The 13,746-nt window shown below is 37.6% G+C and overlaps 2 protein-coding genes across 4 annotated transcripts; one reads left to right on the top strand and one right to left on the bottom strand.

Moving 5' to 3' along the window:
- Positions 1 to 161: 161 nt before the first annotated feature.
- zgc:171566 lies at positions 162 to 4,266 on the bottom strand. Of its 2 annotated transcripts, none has more exons than XM_027020185.3 (9): positions 4,027 to 4,266; positions 3,167 to 3,287; positions 3,005 to 3,055; positions 2,829 to 2,913; positions 2,204 to 2,342; positions 1,979 to 2,085; positions 1,798 to 1,888; positions 1,389 to 1,502; positions 162 to 1,277 (listed from the first exon to the last, which is right to left on the bottom strand). In XM_027020185.3, the coding sequence occupies exons 1-9, from the start codon at positions 4,127 to 4,129 to the stop codon at positions 1,156 to 1,158; spliced, it is 933 nt and encodes a 310-aa protein (XP_026875986.2). In that variant the 5' UTR covers positions 4,130 to 4,266; the 3' UTR covers positions 162 to 1,155. The 2 variants fall into 2 exon arrangements, with proteins under 2 accessions (XP_026875986.2, XP_026875985.2); XM_027020184.3 differs by having other exon boundaries at positions 1,389 to 1,526; positions 4,027 to 4,265.
- A 247-nt stretch (positions 4,267 to 4,513) lies between these two features.
- Positions 4,514 to 10,248, top strand: lsm3 (LSM3 homolog, U6 small nuclear RNA and mRNA degradation associated). 2 transcript variants are annotated; one of them, XM_027020187.2, is made up of 4 exons: positions 4,514 to 4,540; positions 5,407 to 5,517; positions 6,285 to 6,380; positions 9,906 to 10,248. In XM_027020187.2, exons 1-4 carry the CDS (start codon positions 4,538 to 4,540, stop codon positions 9,984 to 9,986), a joined length of 291 nt encoding a protein of 96 aa, XP_026875988.1. In that variant the 5' UTR covers positions 4,514 to 4,537; the 3' UTR covers positions 9,987 to 10,248. The 2 variants fall into 2 exon arrangements, with proteins under 2 accessions (XP_026875988.1, XP_026875987.1); XM_027020186.2 differs by lacking the exon at positions 4,514 to 4,540 and adding an exon at positions 4,801 to 4,925.
- The last annotated feature ends 3,498 nt before the right edge of the window (positions 10,249 to 13,746 follow it).

The following is a 13,746-nucleotide window of genomic DNA, read 5'->3' as shown; positions in this document are numbered from 1 at the left end:
ACGCCCTAAAGGAATTAGAGAAAAACATTTGCACAGACAACAGGGCTGTTGCAATGGCGCCATCTAGGTAAACAGAACTCAGTAACAGTAACCTCACCAAAATTTCTCTCACAAAAACAAAAACCTTCGAACTCAGATGATACACAACTATTCTTTTCCTCTTATCACAGTCATTTTTTAGTATATGTCATAGTATTTCAAGGAAATGATTCATGCACAAGGGCAAAGGGATTATACAATCAGATTATTGTTGATTTTTTTTTATTAGACCCTTCCACTCTTGTGCAAATTCATACATGACTTAAGTAACTGAAAATATCTCAGTCTAATATCATTTGTGTCATTTGCACATCCATAACAGTGTTCTTCAGAAAGAAATCTTAAACCAACACTAGCTCCACGCCTAGAGATTAACCCCCCTACTGAGTTTGGTTTCAAGCCTAATCTAATTTTGTTAATCAATACTTTCAGTAGCATCTGAATATTAGGTCCAGTTGTGTTAGAACGAAAACACTGTGGGCTAGACAATATACGGGACTCGAGCAACTGTGACTGAACAACATGCAAAACATGACCGTACATTGTCTAAAACTGATGGTAGATTATGCTGCAATACTTTCTGTAGCCTATGGTGCAATGCATTGAGAAACCTGCTGACCGCATGATAAAGCACAAGACACTTTGCCACACAAATACACCAGGTAACTGCAGCATACAATTTCTGATTATATTCTTAAAACAATTAGTCTACTGATAGAACCATAGCCATACTAGCAGAAATTGTCACCAGTCATGTTGCATTTGAAATCATTACAAAGTTTAAACATGGCACAAGAGTCTACTAGCTAGAAACAACAAGCAGAAAAAAACCCACAAACTATAAGACAAAAAAACCCCAACCCCTCCCCCACCCCAATTTGGCAATTTCATATAGCTACAAAATAATTTACATAAAAACCCCTGATGATAAACATGCTTAAACTATTAAACAGAAAACAAACATCTGACCAAATGTTCGAGCCATATTTGCTCTCCTGCCAGTAAACACTAAAAGAAACAAAACCAAACATCCATGTCCCACTTTTATGTTAATATGGCAACTCATGTTGAGGTCATTTATATTGTGATGTAGCAATATGTAAAGAATCCTAACACCTAGTCAAAATAGTAATACTGTATGAATATGGAATTCAAGCCTTTGAAGACAGGTATGAAGTTATAAATAAGAGCCTTTTCCTCCTCTTCAGGTGTTAAAAAGTGATGTTGACTTTTCATAGCTGCAAACGGGGGAAATGGTCATTAGCTGAACATGAATGCAACCATAACCAAATGTCTCAAAAATCATTAAAAATATTAATGGAAAAAAGGCAAAACTCAATATAGCAAACCTTCAGAGACAAAGAAGCTAGCTGTGTAGAAGGAGGCCCTGATGGATGAGATGGAGTGAATCATGCCTGGCTTGTTTATCCATTCAAACGGGCTTTTCTCTGGGTGCCACTGGACTGCATAGAATGGGTATCGGTAAGCTACAAAAGTAACAGGTTACAAAGTCAACATAGTCCATGTGGAGTTTGGCAACCAATCATATTATAAGCGGGCTGCGTCCGGACATGTTCCTGTTTTGCAAGTAGTTCTTAACCGAAAACATTACATCAATCCATGCACAGGAAGACATTGCAAAAGTCTTCAGGCAAGAAAACTGTGTGTGTCACACTGGATATAGTACAAAACAACTGCATTTGCAAATGATCACCACCCTCCAGTGATTGGATCTTGTCAACAGGGTGCTGTTCTCACCTTCCATGGTAGAAATGAACTCTTTCTTGCCATCTGTGTTTGTTGTCAGGACCTTATAGAAACGCTTGAGTTTGGAATTCCGGGTGTAATTCTGTGCATTTCAACAAGAATAATAATTTTGTTCAATAGGCTTGTTTGTGGGCAGTGGTGGTTTACACTGAATTGCAATTCTCAGTGGTACCTGTACAGACAAGCTCCAGATATGGAAGTTTGATGTGATATTCTCCTCTGAAAGAGACAGAAGGAGGTCCTTTGGGAAGCTTTTGAACAGCCTGCTGTTCTGTGCTCCTGTTTGGCATTGTGCAAAAACAGGCTATTACTTAGTCATTTGGTTTAGAGATTAGCTATTACATTAATCTGAACAGATCTGAGTTTCGTAGCAAGCAAAATTATAGAATCTGCTAACCTGGAACAAAAGTCAGAGGCAGGGCCACAGCCATGGAGTTGGTTAAAGTCAGCAGGTTTTTGTTGCTAGTCAGAACAGTCAGCTGTTGAAAGCCCTGACAAGTTCCCCATATTGGAAAGTAATCCAATGCATCGTTGGCCTGCAGAAAACACAAATGAAAGAAACTAGTTCGTGGAAGTTTGACCACAGACCTGTGTTTAAAACACAATACGTAGTGAGACTATGTAAATTCTTTTTGGTAAGACCTTGTCTGAAAACCATACAGAGTTTGCTCAGCACTTTCAAGGCAAGGTAGAAAGGCAAATATTTTCCAGTATAACGTATTTTAAACTCAGTGTATGCTGCCATAGGAGAGAACAAATAACAAAAAAGTCAGTAACTTTGAAAGCATTTGCATCCCTTTGCATGTGTTTTTTTTATCAAGTTTGTAACCGGGTTTCTATGCCATCAGCTCTTGGTGTACTTGCAGCCCATAATATTATTTTTCAAGCAATTCAAATTGAATCAGAAGTCTGGTGTAAAATTTAAATCTATCAATATGTCCTTTGGTCTTTCTGGGGGACTACATAATTAGAGTTTTGTAGAATGTGCTCTTTTCCTTCTTACTGGTCAAGTAGTAACCTACCTTGATCGCCAGTTCATAGAAAATCTTGGCCACTCTGCTATACTGGGATTTCTGAAGATCGACATTTCCCCCAGGCAGCAACAACCTATTAAAGAAAAGAAAAAAACTATGATGATACAAAATGTCTTATTTATCTAACCTCTGACTATATAAAAGACTAACCAGAAGCCACTAACCCATTTATTTGGTAGAATATTTTTGTATAATCCTCTTCTGTACCATTTATCCTGAGAAAAAAAGATCTCTTCAGTTATGCAAAACTGATGGGTAATCCATACCAATCCATTCCATTCCATTCCATACAAACACTTGATCAAGTAGTTTACAACATCGCCTACCGTATTGGGATGACCCTTGCACCGGCTGACTCCAAATACTTTACATAAGAAGCAGGTATATAGGACGATCCCTGAGGATGTGGGTCGAATTCTAAATCTAAATTCTCTTGGGCTAAAATACCTGATAAACATAAAAATGATAAAGGATAAATAAAGATCTTGTAATGTGGCAAAGTGTGGAAAGTATAATTTCTTACATGATCGGTTTTATCAAAACCGCCTCACTATCGCTGGCAAGCTATCCGCGCTTTGGCGATTCACGTTCAAGTTATCCGCGCTTTAAATCTAAACGCGTCTATATGCGCGATTTTACGGTTTTTAGCTGCTCATCATTGCTTAGGGAGTTACTTTGCGGTGAGCAGCGAAATACCGTAAAATCGTGCATATAGGCGCATTGGGTGGCTTGACCGTGAGTCGATAAAGCGCGGATAGCTTGACCACGGTGCCACATAGCTGTTGTCTGTACTAAATTACATACCACTAGAAGATAAGAAATTTAAAAATAGTAAGGATAATGGAAAGATAACGGGCGTGATGATTCCTGAACATTCTGGAATATTAGAAGCTAAACTGGACAATGAACAGGTCACATGCAGGTCAATATGAGACGTGAGAAACAATTGTTTGACTGCCCATAGATAAGAATGATCTTAAAACACATCACAAAGAATCACATAACACACACACACACACACACACACACACACACACACACACACACACACATATATATATATATATATATATATATATATATATATATATATATATATATCTCCCACACACCCCTAAAAACCCATGCCCTTTTCCCTTTTAAAGCACACGCGCAATCGTTGAATAACAACTTGATTTCGCCTTACCGATTATAGGTTTGTAATTCAAATCAGCACTGCATAAGGCTGGGAAAGGCAGTCCGCAGATGCTAGCGGCAAACACCGCAAAAACTACAACCTGGCGACACATTCACTTCAGGTGTTAGTTCAATAGACTAATTAAAAATGAAAAACCTTGACTAGATGCAAAACAATATTTGCCGTTTCTGTGAGTCAGTTCATCAAGTGCATCAAGAATGATCGGGTCTCTCTACGTCGCGCTCACTGAAAGAGGCTAGTCCCACTGTGCGTGAATTGCAGTTGGTCTATTCGTCTGTACGTCACTAAAATGAGGGCAACAAACTAAATCATTAGAAAACATGGCAGCAATTATTTTACCTTAGATAAGTCCGTTCTTTCTTAGCCCAATTTAAAAAGCTTCAATAATGCACAAGTGTAGTTTACCTATTCCTAGCATCCTGAAGTGTGTTCAGTGGCGTCCTTTTGTGAAACATATTTTTTATTATTATTTTTTTTTTTCCAGACTTGAATATCTTGGATGGTACGTGTTCTGGAATTTACGGGTTGGTCTTTTGATTAACGCTTAGTTTAACGCTTTAGTGCAAACACTTCTGTCATTAAAATCTATTTATTTATATTTTAGCGTAATCAGATAGCCTATTTGTATGATAAATAAAATGTGTTTTTAATTTGCAAATGTTGCATAAGAATGGTGTTAAAAACTCTTTACATTAAGCATTATTGTGGCTTTTCGGAACGTGTTATGCAAAGAGGCCCTGGTTTGTTCCTGACAAATTGTAAAACAATCAAGGTAAAAATCAGCCGAACAACAGCGCGTTTGCCACAAATTCCGTGCAACTTGAACTTTGCTAAAGCACACGAATTGCATTTTGGGTATTGGAAAAATGGCGGACGAAGTTGAACAGGTTTGTTATATCATTGTCATTTCAAATTTGCCTGTTGCCAAAGCATATTTATTTCGTTGTTGTCATATGGTATAGTAATACATCTATAATGTCCATTCTCAGAAGAAATCTTTTCCTACACAAACGGCGACATGATGCATGCAATAAGCTAGCAGCTAGCTATCCAGGCTACCAGTCGATAGCCAGTGCATTATTTTGCCTTTGATTTGGCTTGTTTGCTATTAGCTAAGGTAGTTTGCTAGCTAGCTAACGTTACCTTAGATTCAAGGCTGTAGAGCCAGGGCTCCTTATGCCCGGTTTGATAGCTAGCTAATCTTTTCTTGCAAAATTGACACGTTTTAAATCGGGCTAATATTCTGTCTACGTAGCTAGCTAGTTTATTTAGTCGGTAGCTGGCCCTATTCCATGCGGATACTTGACTATATTAGCTAGCTAGCTACCGATAATTGGCTTGTGACTTGTGTCGAAAATTCTATTGCAGCAACAGACCACCAATACAGTAGAAGAACCTCTGGATCTTATTCGGTTGAGTTTGGATGAGCGTATTTATGTGAAGATGAGGAACGACAGAGAGCTTCGCGGAAGATTGCATGTAGGATGGAGCAAACTCTTACCAAAATGTTAGCTAGCTATGTTTGAAAGTCAAAATAATTATCGTGATACATTGGTTCATGTTTCTGGCAAATCAATCCCAATATTTGATCAGTGGGGACTTCTTAAATATAAAATGACCCACAGCTTTCCAAAACACACCAAAGCACAGTATTATTTTAGCTACATCATCCTAGAGGCCAACGACATATATAATTTTTTTTCTGTAATGTTAACCTTCATAATGAAGCCAGCATGCAGAAATGAGGTTCCAAGATGTTATAAATGAATTTTAATTAAATAAGGGCCGCCCTTTTTCACAGACTTGTACATGTCAAACAGACTTGTCTGAGTACCACTGTACCTCAAAATGAAATATCAGTCCAATCTGCGTAATTACTTACTCAAATGTGAGTACAGTAATGTTCTGATTGACTTCTCAATTGAATTTGCATTAAGTTTATTGGCAGACACGTGAGATTAATGGAAGTTTGTGAAATACATTAAAATAAGTGAGCTTTACAACATATAGGCACTTGCTTAGCATTGATTGAACTTTTCATAAAACATGTCCAAGTTTGTGATTGACTGTGTGATCATATCAATATTTGTGGGATTATTCATATTGGATTGTATGTCGTACTCGTTTGTGGACATAGATGTTAGTTTTCATGACTTTCAGGGTTAATAATTGTCCAGTGTCTTAAATGATACTTAGTAGAGCATAAGCTTATATCTCACTTTTATATTATACATTTTTAACTGTAGGCTTATGATCAACATTTGAATATGATACTTGGAGATGTGGAAGAGACAGTGACAACAGTGGAGATTGATGAGGAGACATATGAAGAAATTTACAAGGTAAGCAGTGGATGTTTAATAGTGTGTCGACTTGCACTGAGTGCCTCATAGCGCTGGCAAACACCTTATACGACATGTTTAAATGTTAAGAATTTAGTAAGATACTCAAACTGTTGGCAATTTGTTGTACTTTGGCTTTCACCATATTATTTATTGCCAAAAATGATTTTCAGGTTTAGTACTATGTTTAAACTCCTTTACCATTTGATGTACTTGGTTAGCAGGGTATCTGGCTATCTTACTGTAAACTAATTGGTATAGGGTCATCACCACAGCCCTGTTTTTAAGTGCATTAGCCTACCCTAGCTCATTTACAGTTATAGCATTTAGCAGACACTTGTCACATTGACAACAATGGAGCGATACACAAGTGCAAGAAAGGAGTATCTTTATTCTCTGTGGCAGAATAAAGTAACAAAAGGGCGCAATGGCCAGCTGGCTAAATATAACAGAAACAGACAATCACTGGTGGTAAGACTCAGGGCGGTGAGATGCAGCAGAGTAACAGGAATCCTCCGCGCGTCTTGTTGAGTACAGTAAGTGAGCAATAAGCAGCAATGGACAAATGTACCTGAAGACTTTAAATAAGGAGAGTAACGAAGGAGGCGAACTAGGTACTGGTACACATACACTCAATAACCTGATTATTTACTATGTCAGGTGTGTGTGTGTGGCAGTAGGCATGTCCCTTAGGCAAGGGTGTCCGGCGTACTGTGATAACACACTCATCCAGGGTGACTTAAAATTATTTTAGTTGTTTTCTCAGAAACGTGTTCTTAGCACAAATAGGTTAGCGTAAAAAAGTATTTACCAAGATGCTGCCAGAAACGAGTCAGTGCTGAAATCTAGATTGAAATACAATAAGATACAATGCTATAAAATTCAAGACAATTAGATTGCTATTTCTAGATAAAACGGAGCAAATCTAAAATCTTCATAACAATTCTGGATTTATTAGTGGTATTTCCTCTTTCTGCTTTAGTGGCAATAGCAGGTGACTTTAGCCTTGTGTGTTAACTTTTCTTTTTATAAATGCATGTTTAAAGATATAATTTCTAGAGTGCAGTCATGGCCAAAAGGTTTAAGACTGACACATTTGTTTTTCACAAAGTTTACTGCCTCAGTTTTTTAGGTCTTTTTGTTAGATGTTTAAATAGTATAGTGAAGTATAATTCTAAGCCTTTGATAAGTTTTTTTAATTTTTATTTTATTTATTTATTTTTTTTAAATCTTTATTCACAAATGCATCCAGTTTAAGCAATGACTTAATATTTACAGTGTTGACACTTCTTTTTTAAGACTTCTGCAATTTGCCTTGGCCTTGCTGGACTTGAGCTTCTGTGCAAAATCTTGACTGATGGCAACCTATTCTTGCCTAATCAGTGCTTGGATTTGATCACAGTTTCTGTGTTTTTGTTTGTCCACCTTCTTGTTGAGGATTGACCGCAGGTTCTCAATGGGATTTAGATCTGGGCAGTTTCCTGGCCATGAACCCAAAATTTCAATGTTTTGTTCACAGAGTCACTTGGTTATCACTTTTGCCTTGTGACATGGTGCTCTGTCATGCTGGAAAAAGCATTGTTCATCACCAAATTGCTCCTGGATTGTTGGGAGAAGTTGCTCTTGGAGGAACAGAAAAGAGAGTTATTGGCTGGTCAGGTACCGGCACCGGTACATCTCCAGTAATTAGTCTGTGAGTTGAAATTAAAATGGATCAAATATTCTACTGGATGGAAAATTCACATAATCTTTTATTCATATGCTGTTAGATCTGGTGACATATTTAGTGATTAACTTAGTACTCGTGCCAGTGTCTTTCGTTATGCTTATAAACATTCACTTATCTGGAGAAACTCATATACACTACCTGGCCAAAAAAAAGGTCTCGCACACTAATATTTAGTTGGATCACCTTTAGCTTTGATTACGGCACGCATTTGCTGTGGCATTGTTTCCACAAGCTTCTGCAATGTCACAATATTTATTTGTCCAGAGTTGCATTAATTTTCCCCCAAGATCTTGTATTGATAATGGGAGATTTGGACAACAGCGTAAAGTCTTCTCCAGCACATTCCAAATGTTCAGGGTTCAGGTCTGGACCTGGCCAATCCATGTGTGAAAATGATGTCTCATGCTCCCTGAACCACTGTTTCACAATTTGAGACTGCTGAATCCTGGCATTGTCATCTTGGAATAATCCCAGGTAATCATCTGACCTCATTTTTTAAAATGACTCGTCATTTTCCAACCACATTCCTTCCCCGAAGATGATGTCTCCCCACTGTCCTTCCACTTTTTAATAATGCATTGGACAGTTCTTAGTAGTTTCAGCAATCTCCTTAGATGTTTTCTCTGCTTCATGCATGCCAATAATTTGACCCTTCTGAAATAGATTAACATCTTTTCCATGACCACAGGATGTGTCTTTCGACATGGTTGTTTAACAAATGAGAAGCTACTCGCTGCATCACTTAGGGTTAAATAATTTGTTGCCAGCCGAAACACAATCACTCATGCACTAATTATCCAATGGGATAATTACAGTGGGAATCCCAGACAAATTTTCAAGATCGTAAGGAAATCTTATTAGCTTTAGAGTGGGCACACATTACTGACATTCATTGAATGTAGGATGCTCAGAGACATGTACGTTTACAGCATTTGGAAGGAGCTCTTATTCAGAGCTACTTGCATATTTATTAGTATGACTGTGCATGTGCTCCTTGGGAAGTCTTACTATGTTGGGTTGACTTTCTCATTCGGCTCTCTTGGCTCCTGTAGTGTGTGTTGTGATAGAGACCGCCAGTTAGGAAGGTAAAATGGGTGCTCTGGCTGCCGTATGAGAGAGCTGGCTATTTTGTCTGGGGCATGTGTTTACCACCTGCAGAACCTGGGTTTTGAGACTGCGTGTGGTTGCTGTCTTCAGCCTTCGCTACATGTGTAGTACATAGTGAGCTTTCAGTGCAGTGTAGTCATCGAAGAGGGATTTTATCTGATTTAGGCTTCAGTGAAATGGCATGTGCATTTTTTTTCTTCACTATGGTTTTCCGTTAAAACGAAATCTAATTTGCAAGTACATGCTCATTCCCAACTCTAGTCAGTTTTTTGAAGGACATCTAGATCATCCATTTTGGTAATGAAGCAGCATGCACCACCAAGTTCAGGACTTAGTGGGATTCATGCATCAAGAAAACATTTCAAAGTTAATTTACGATAAACTACACTAGGTTTATCTTGAGGTTCTTGGTAAATGTTCACAAACTCTGCTTGCAAGAAAGCCTTAAAGTTTGAAATGACTTATGATGAGGACTGTTGTAAACATGCTGGATTGGTAGAACTACATTTCAGCCCTTAGTATTGCTGCATTGAGCATAATTAACTTATCATTACACCCCTATCTAGTTGCATTGATGCAAAGGAAGTTATATTCTTTGTTTCCCTGTATCTGGAAAACATACCATATGTTATTGTAATCCATGCAGTCAAATCATTAATCAGTGTCAACCTGTTGTCTTGTTTTTGCAGTCAACGAAGAGGAATATTCCGATGCTGTTTGTCCGTGGGGATGGTGTCGTATTAGTTGCTCCGCCCCTGAGAGTTGGGTAATTTGTGTAGGCAGACAGTTCTGAATCATGTTTTGGACTGTAAGTTTGGACAGGCTAGCCTGCTTTGTTTTGATATGCCACAAATTTGTAAAGTTTTTGTACTTTTTAGTTCAAATGTTCTGTTAACACTTGATGCATACACGTTCTTAGTTGTTTCTAAGCTGTTGGCTGACTTCAGTATGTTTCGGCTAGACATTTAGAGTTATTGATATTTCCTAAATACTTTGGTATTTTCACAAATGCAATAAATATGTATGATTTAAGTGACGTATAATGTATCCTTTCTTTTGTGATGGATTAGCAGTAATTACAGATGACTTTAGATTTATTGTGCCATTTTAAAATAACTCAGAAGTTTTCTTATATAAAGCATGTTTTGTTTGAATTCATTATTATTTTTGAAAGCCCTGATGATGCAAATTTACCTTCTTTGTACAGCAAGTATATTTTTGCTGTTCTTTTTTTGCTGTTTTCAGCCTTACATTGCCACAGCCACCAGGAGGTGGCGCCACCTCCCCACCTACTCTTTCAGTTCCTTTTACCACTGAGGGGTGGTATTGTTGCACCTATCTCTCTACTTTAAAAACAACTCAACTTGCATAGGTTGTTCCAGCCAAGCTGGAGTTAACTGATAAATTGTTTGATGATTTGAGAAATTATTAAATAAGTTGAATCGGGTTTGTTTCTCCTTAGTTGGCATGAAAGCCTATTATTACATTGGTCTTTTGCAGATAAGGTTTGCCACCCCAGTGTAGGTGATCTCTCACTGCATTACACTCCCCGGTTGTTTAAGGTTCATACACAAAAACAGCTCATTGGGACAGAAACTTGATTTTGAGATTAGGAATTAATGCCGGTAGCTAAACAGTAACGTCTGTGTTATTAATGGTGCTTTTTTAAACTACAAACCCAAACTCAGCCTTTCCCATGCTAAAGCCCTTTGTGATCTCTTTTTAGGGGCGGATGCACTAGGTTTTCTCACAGCCTAAAATATCCTCTGAATTCTGTTATTAATCAAACTGAGACTGATACAGGAATGAGCTGAATATTGGATGCTTGTGAACCTTCTTGAGAGGACATGATATAAACAACTCCATTACTAAGCTAACATCTACAAATAGGCTTAACATCTACAAATAGTACAAATGGTTAGTGTTAACTGTTTTGTGTTGATCAGTAGCTAGAGGATCAAATAGCCTAACTTTAATGTAACTCCAAGCAAAGTACAAGGTGGTGTACTGCCTGAAACAATCTTTTTTTTTTTTTAACCTGTGCTTGAATATAATGAGAAGAGTTGTTTGTGGATAGCATTCTATGAAAGTTTGCAAAGTGGCTTGAAAATTATGGTGTTCCATGTGGTAGATATATATTTCTGCCAACAAAATGAGTCCCATATCGTAAACACATTTAAATGGGTAAGTTTTTTTTTTTTGTTTGTTTTGTTTTTTTTTTCTTCACAAATGGGTTAGGTCCACTCAAGTGAAAATGCTAGGTCTTTTTTCAAGGTTTAGAAAAACCTGACCATAGCCAAACAAACATTCCCTTTCTTGTGAGGAAGCCATGTGTACTTACTGCTTCTGACCTTCAAATAAGAATTCTCTTAACTGACCTTCAACTTTAGATTCTCTTATGCGACCATCCTGGGGGGGGGAGGTCTCATATTGAAGGGGCCATATCACATCCTGTTGCAGATATGTTCTGTCCTTAAGGTTCATGGGTATTGTATAATGAAACACTAGGGAGATACTATGTGAGGACCATGTGAATGGTTATTTAAAATTAAATCCCTCAATTCTGTCAAGATCTGCCCCAGTTTGTATGAATGAATGTCCTTGATGTGATATGTTCAAGAGGAATTGGCTTTGTCTAGATTTATTATGTATAGTTCAGTCTGTCCAGTCAGTCCAGGTTAATTCATCAGTTATTATTTGAGTATTTGTTTATTTTGTAATGTGGTTGGTTCCTGGGCTTTAGAGGTTTCCCTGGAAACTGATCATTTGCCAAAGGCTATACACAGAATGCTATTTCTTCTTCTTCTTTTTTTTTTTTTTTTTTTTTTTTTTTTTTTTTGCAATGGAATATGTCTGCTCTCTGTCAATGGAACATGAGACATGAGAATTCCTTGCTATAATAAGAACAGGCTAACAATCTGGTGCAGCACTTCTTTAGAGCAAATATCTGCATGCAGCTGGCAGCCTCTGGTTGATCCATACTACCATTCCTCTCTTTTCCACAGTAGGTTATCTAGATGGACCAAGCAAACAAACAAAAAAAAAAAATTCAAGACACCATTTCCGATGTAATTATTAAAACGGTTATATTTGAGAGGGCTCAGGATGTTTATAAAGTAGCATGGCTCAGAGGCATCAAGGCTGAAATGGTCGTAAAATTTGGGTCAGCGTGATGCGGTGTGGTGCTGGAATTGTGGTTGGAATGTTTTATTACTGTAGTCAAAGTTCCCGACCAAATTTTTTCCTATTGTGATAATGACATGTCATTATAATGCTCGGCCCTGTATTGGATTGGAGCAATTTCCCACTGATTGGAGTGTTTGCTGGGGATTACACACGCACACAGCCTGTACTGTTTGTAAAGAAATATCTTTTTATTCTGTTGGTTGTAATATCTAATTTGTTTCCTGTAATGTTATCATTACCCTGTGAAAAGCATTGTTCTAAAAGTACTGATAACACACCAACAGAAACCCTATGATCTTAGTTGAACAGAAAAATGGATATTTGTTCACAGTGTAATGCCCTTATTACATCAGGGTAAAAGACCTTCACGGTCTATTCCCATGATGCATCCAGTCGATACCCAGCTCTGTTGTGCAGAGAATACTCAGCTGTATTGTGCAGAGAAACATGACATTAAAAGATAAAAGAAAGAAATATGCCAAAGGATTTCGACTCAAGATCTCAAATAAAATGTTCAGTCCTGGAAGTTGAAGTCACTTGTAAGTATCTTGAAATTTGTTCTGTCTGGGGTTTGGTATGAGTTTACTTTGGAATAAATGTTGCGAACCTCCAGGGAAGAGAGTCCTGACTGGCAACAGTAAATCCTGTTACACTATGGCCTTGTTTGGTTTCCAGGAAGAAAGTGACCATGTTCTCTCTGCACCTGATTTGCATTTTATTCCTGGAGAGATTAGGATGATTAATAGGTATATAGAATGTTGAGACAGGCAGGTATGCAACCTCTTCGATCATTATCTTTTATCAACTGTGTATTACTGTCAACAAATACCAAGGCTTATCTGTTGGAACTGAAAAGCAAAGTACAGAGACTGAGTATTGAAAATAAAGGAATGCATGAGTCAGTGAATTGGAGAATGTGCTGAAAGGTGGTAAGATGCAGATCGGCATTGCGTGTTGTGAGATCTGTATATCACAAAAGTAGTAATTCCTTGAGTACATAAGCAGAAAAGGATACTGGTTCATGCATCATACAATGTGTACCTACTATTAAATATGCAGTCTTCTTATTTTCTCTGCTTTTCCTAAACTCTGTATTTGAATAATAAAGGTTACTTTTGTAGACACAGTTTTCTTGTATTCATATTTCTTCCCTTAATGTTTAAAATGCCCAAATGGTGTAATACATAATTTTATCTTTTGTTGTTGCAAAGTGAAGCAGTCTCCATTCTGCCTCCCATTTGGAGTGACGTCTTGATGCTTTGTCACGTTACATTATGTTAACGTGATTTCCCTCAGGATTCCAACCAAAAAAAATTCAACAACCAAATTCCACACTTAAAGAAC

This window comes from Electrophorus electricus, chromosome 22, assembly GCF_041902795.1.
Source record: "Electrophorus electricus isolate QZ-2024a chromosome 22, ASM4190279v1, whole genome shotgun sequence".
Classification (NCBI taxonomy): domain Eukaryota; kingdom Metazoa; phylum Chordata; class Actinopteri; order Gymnotiformes; family Gymnotidae; genus Electrophorus; species Electrophorus electricus.
Note: the sequence above shows the minus strand (reverse complement) of the source record. Positions and strands in the feature narration are given on the sequence as shown.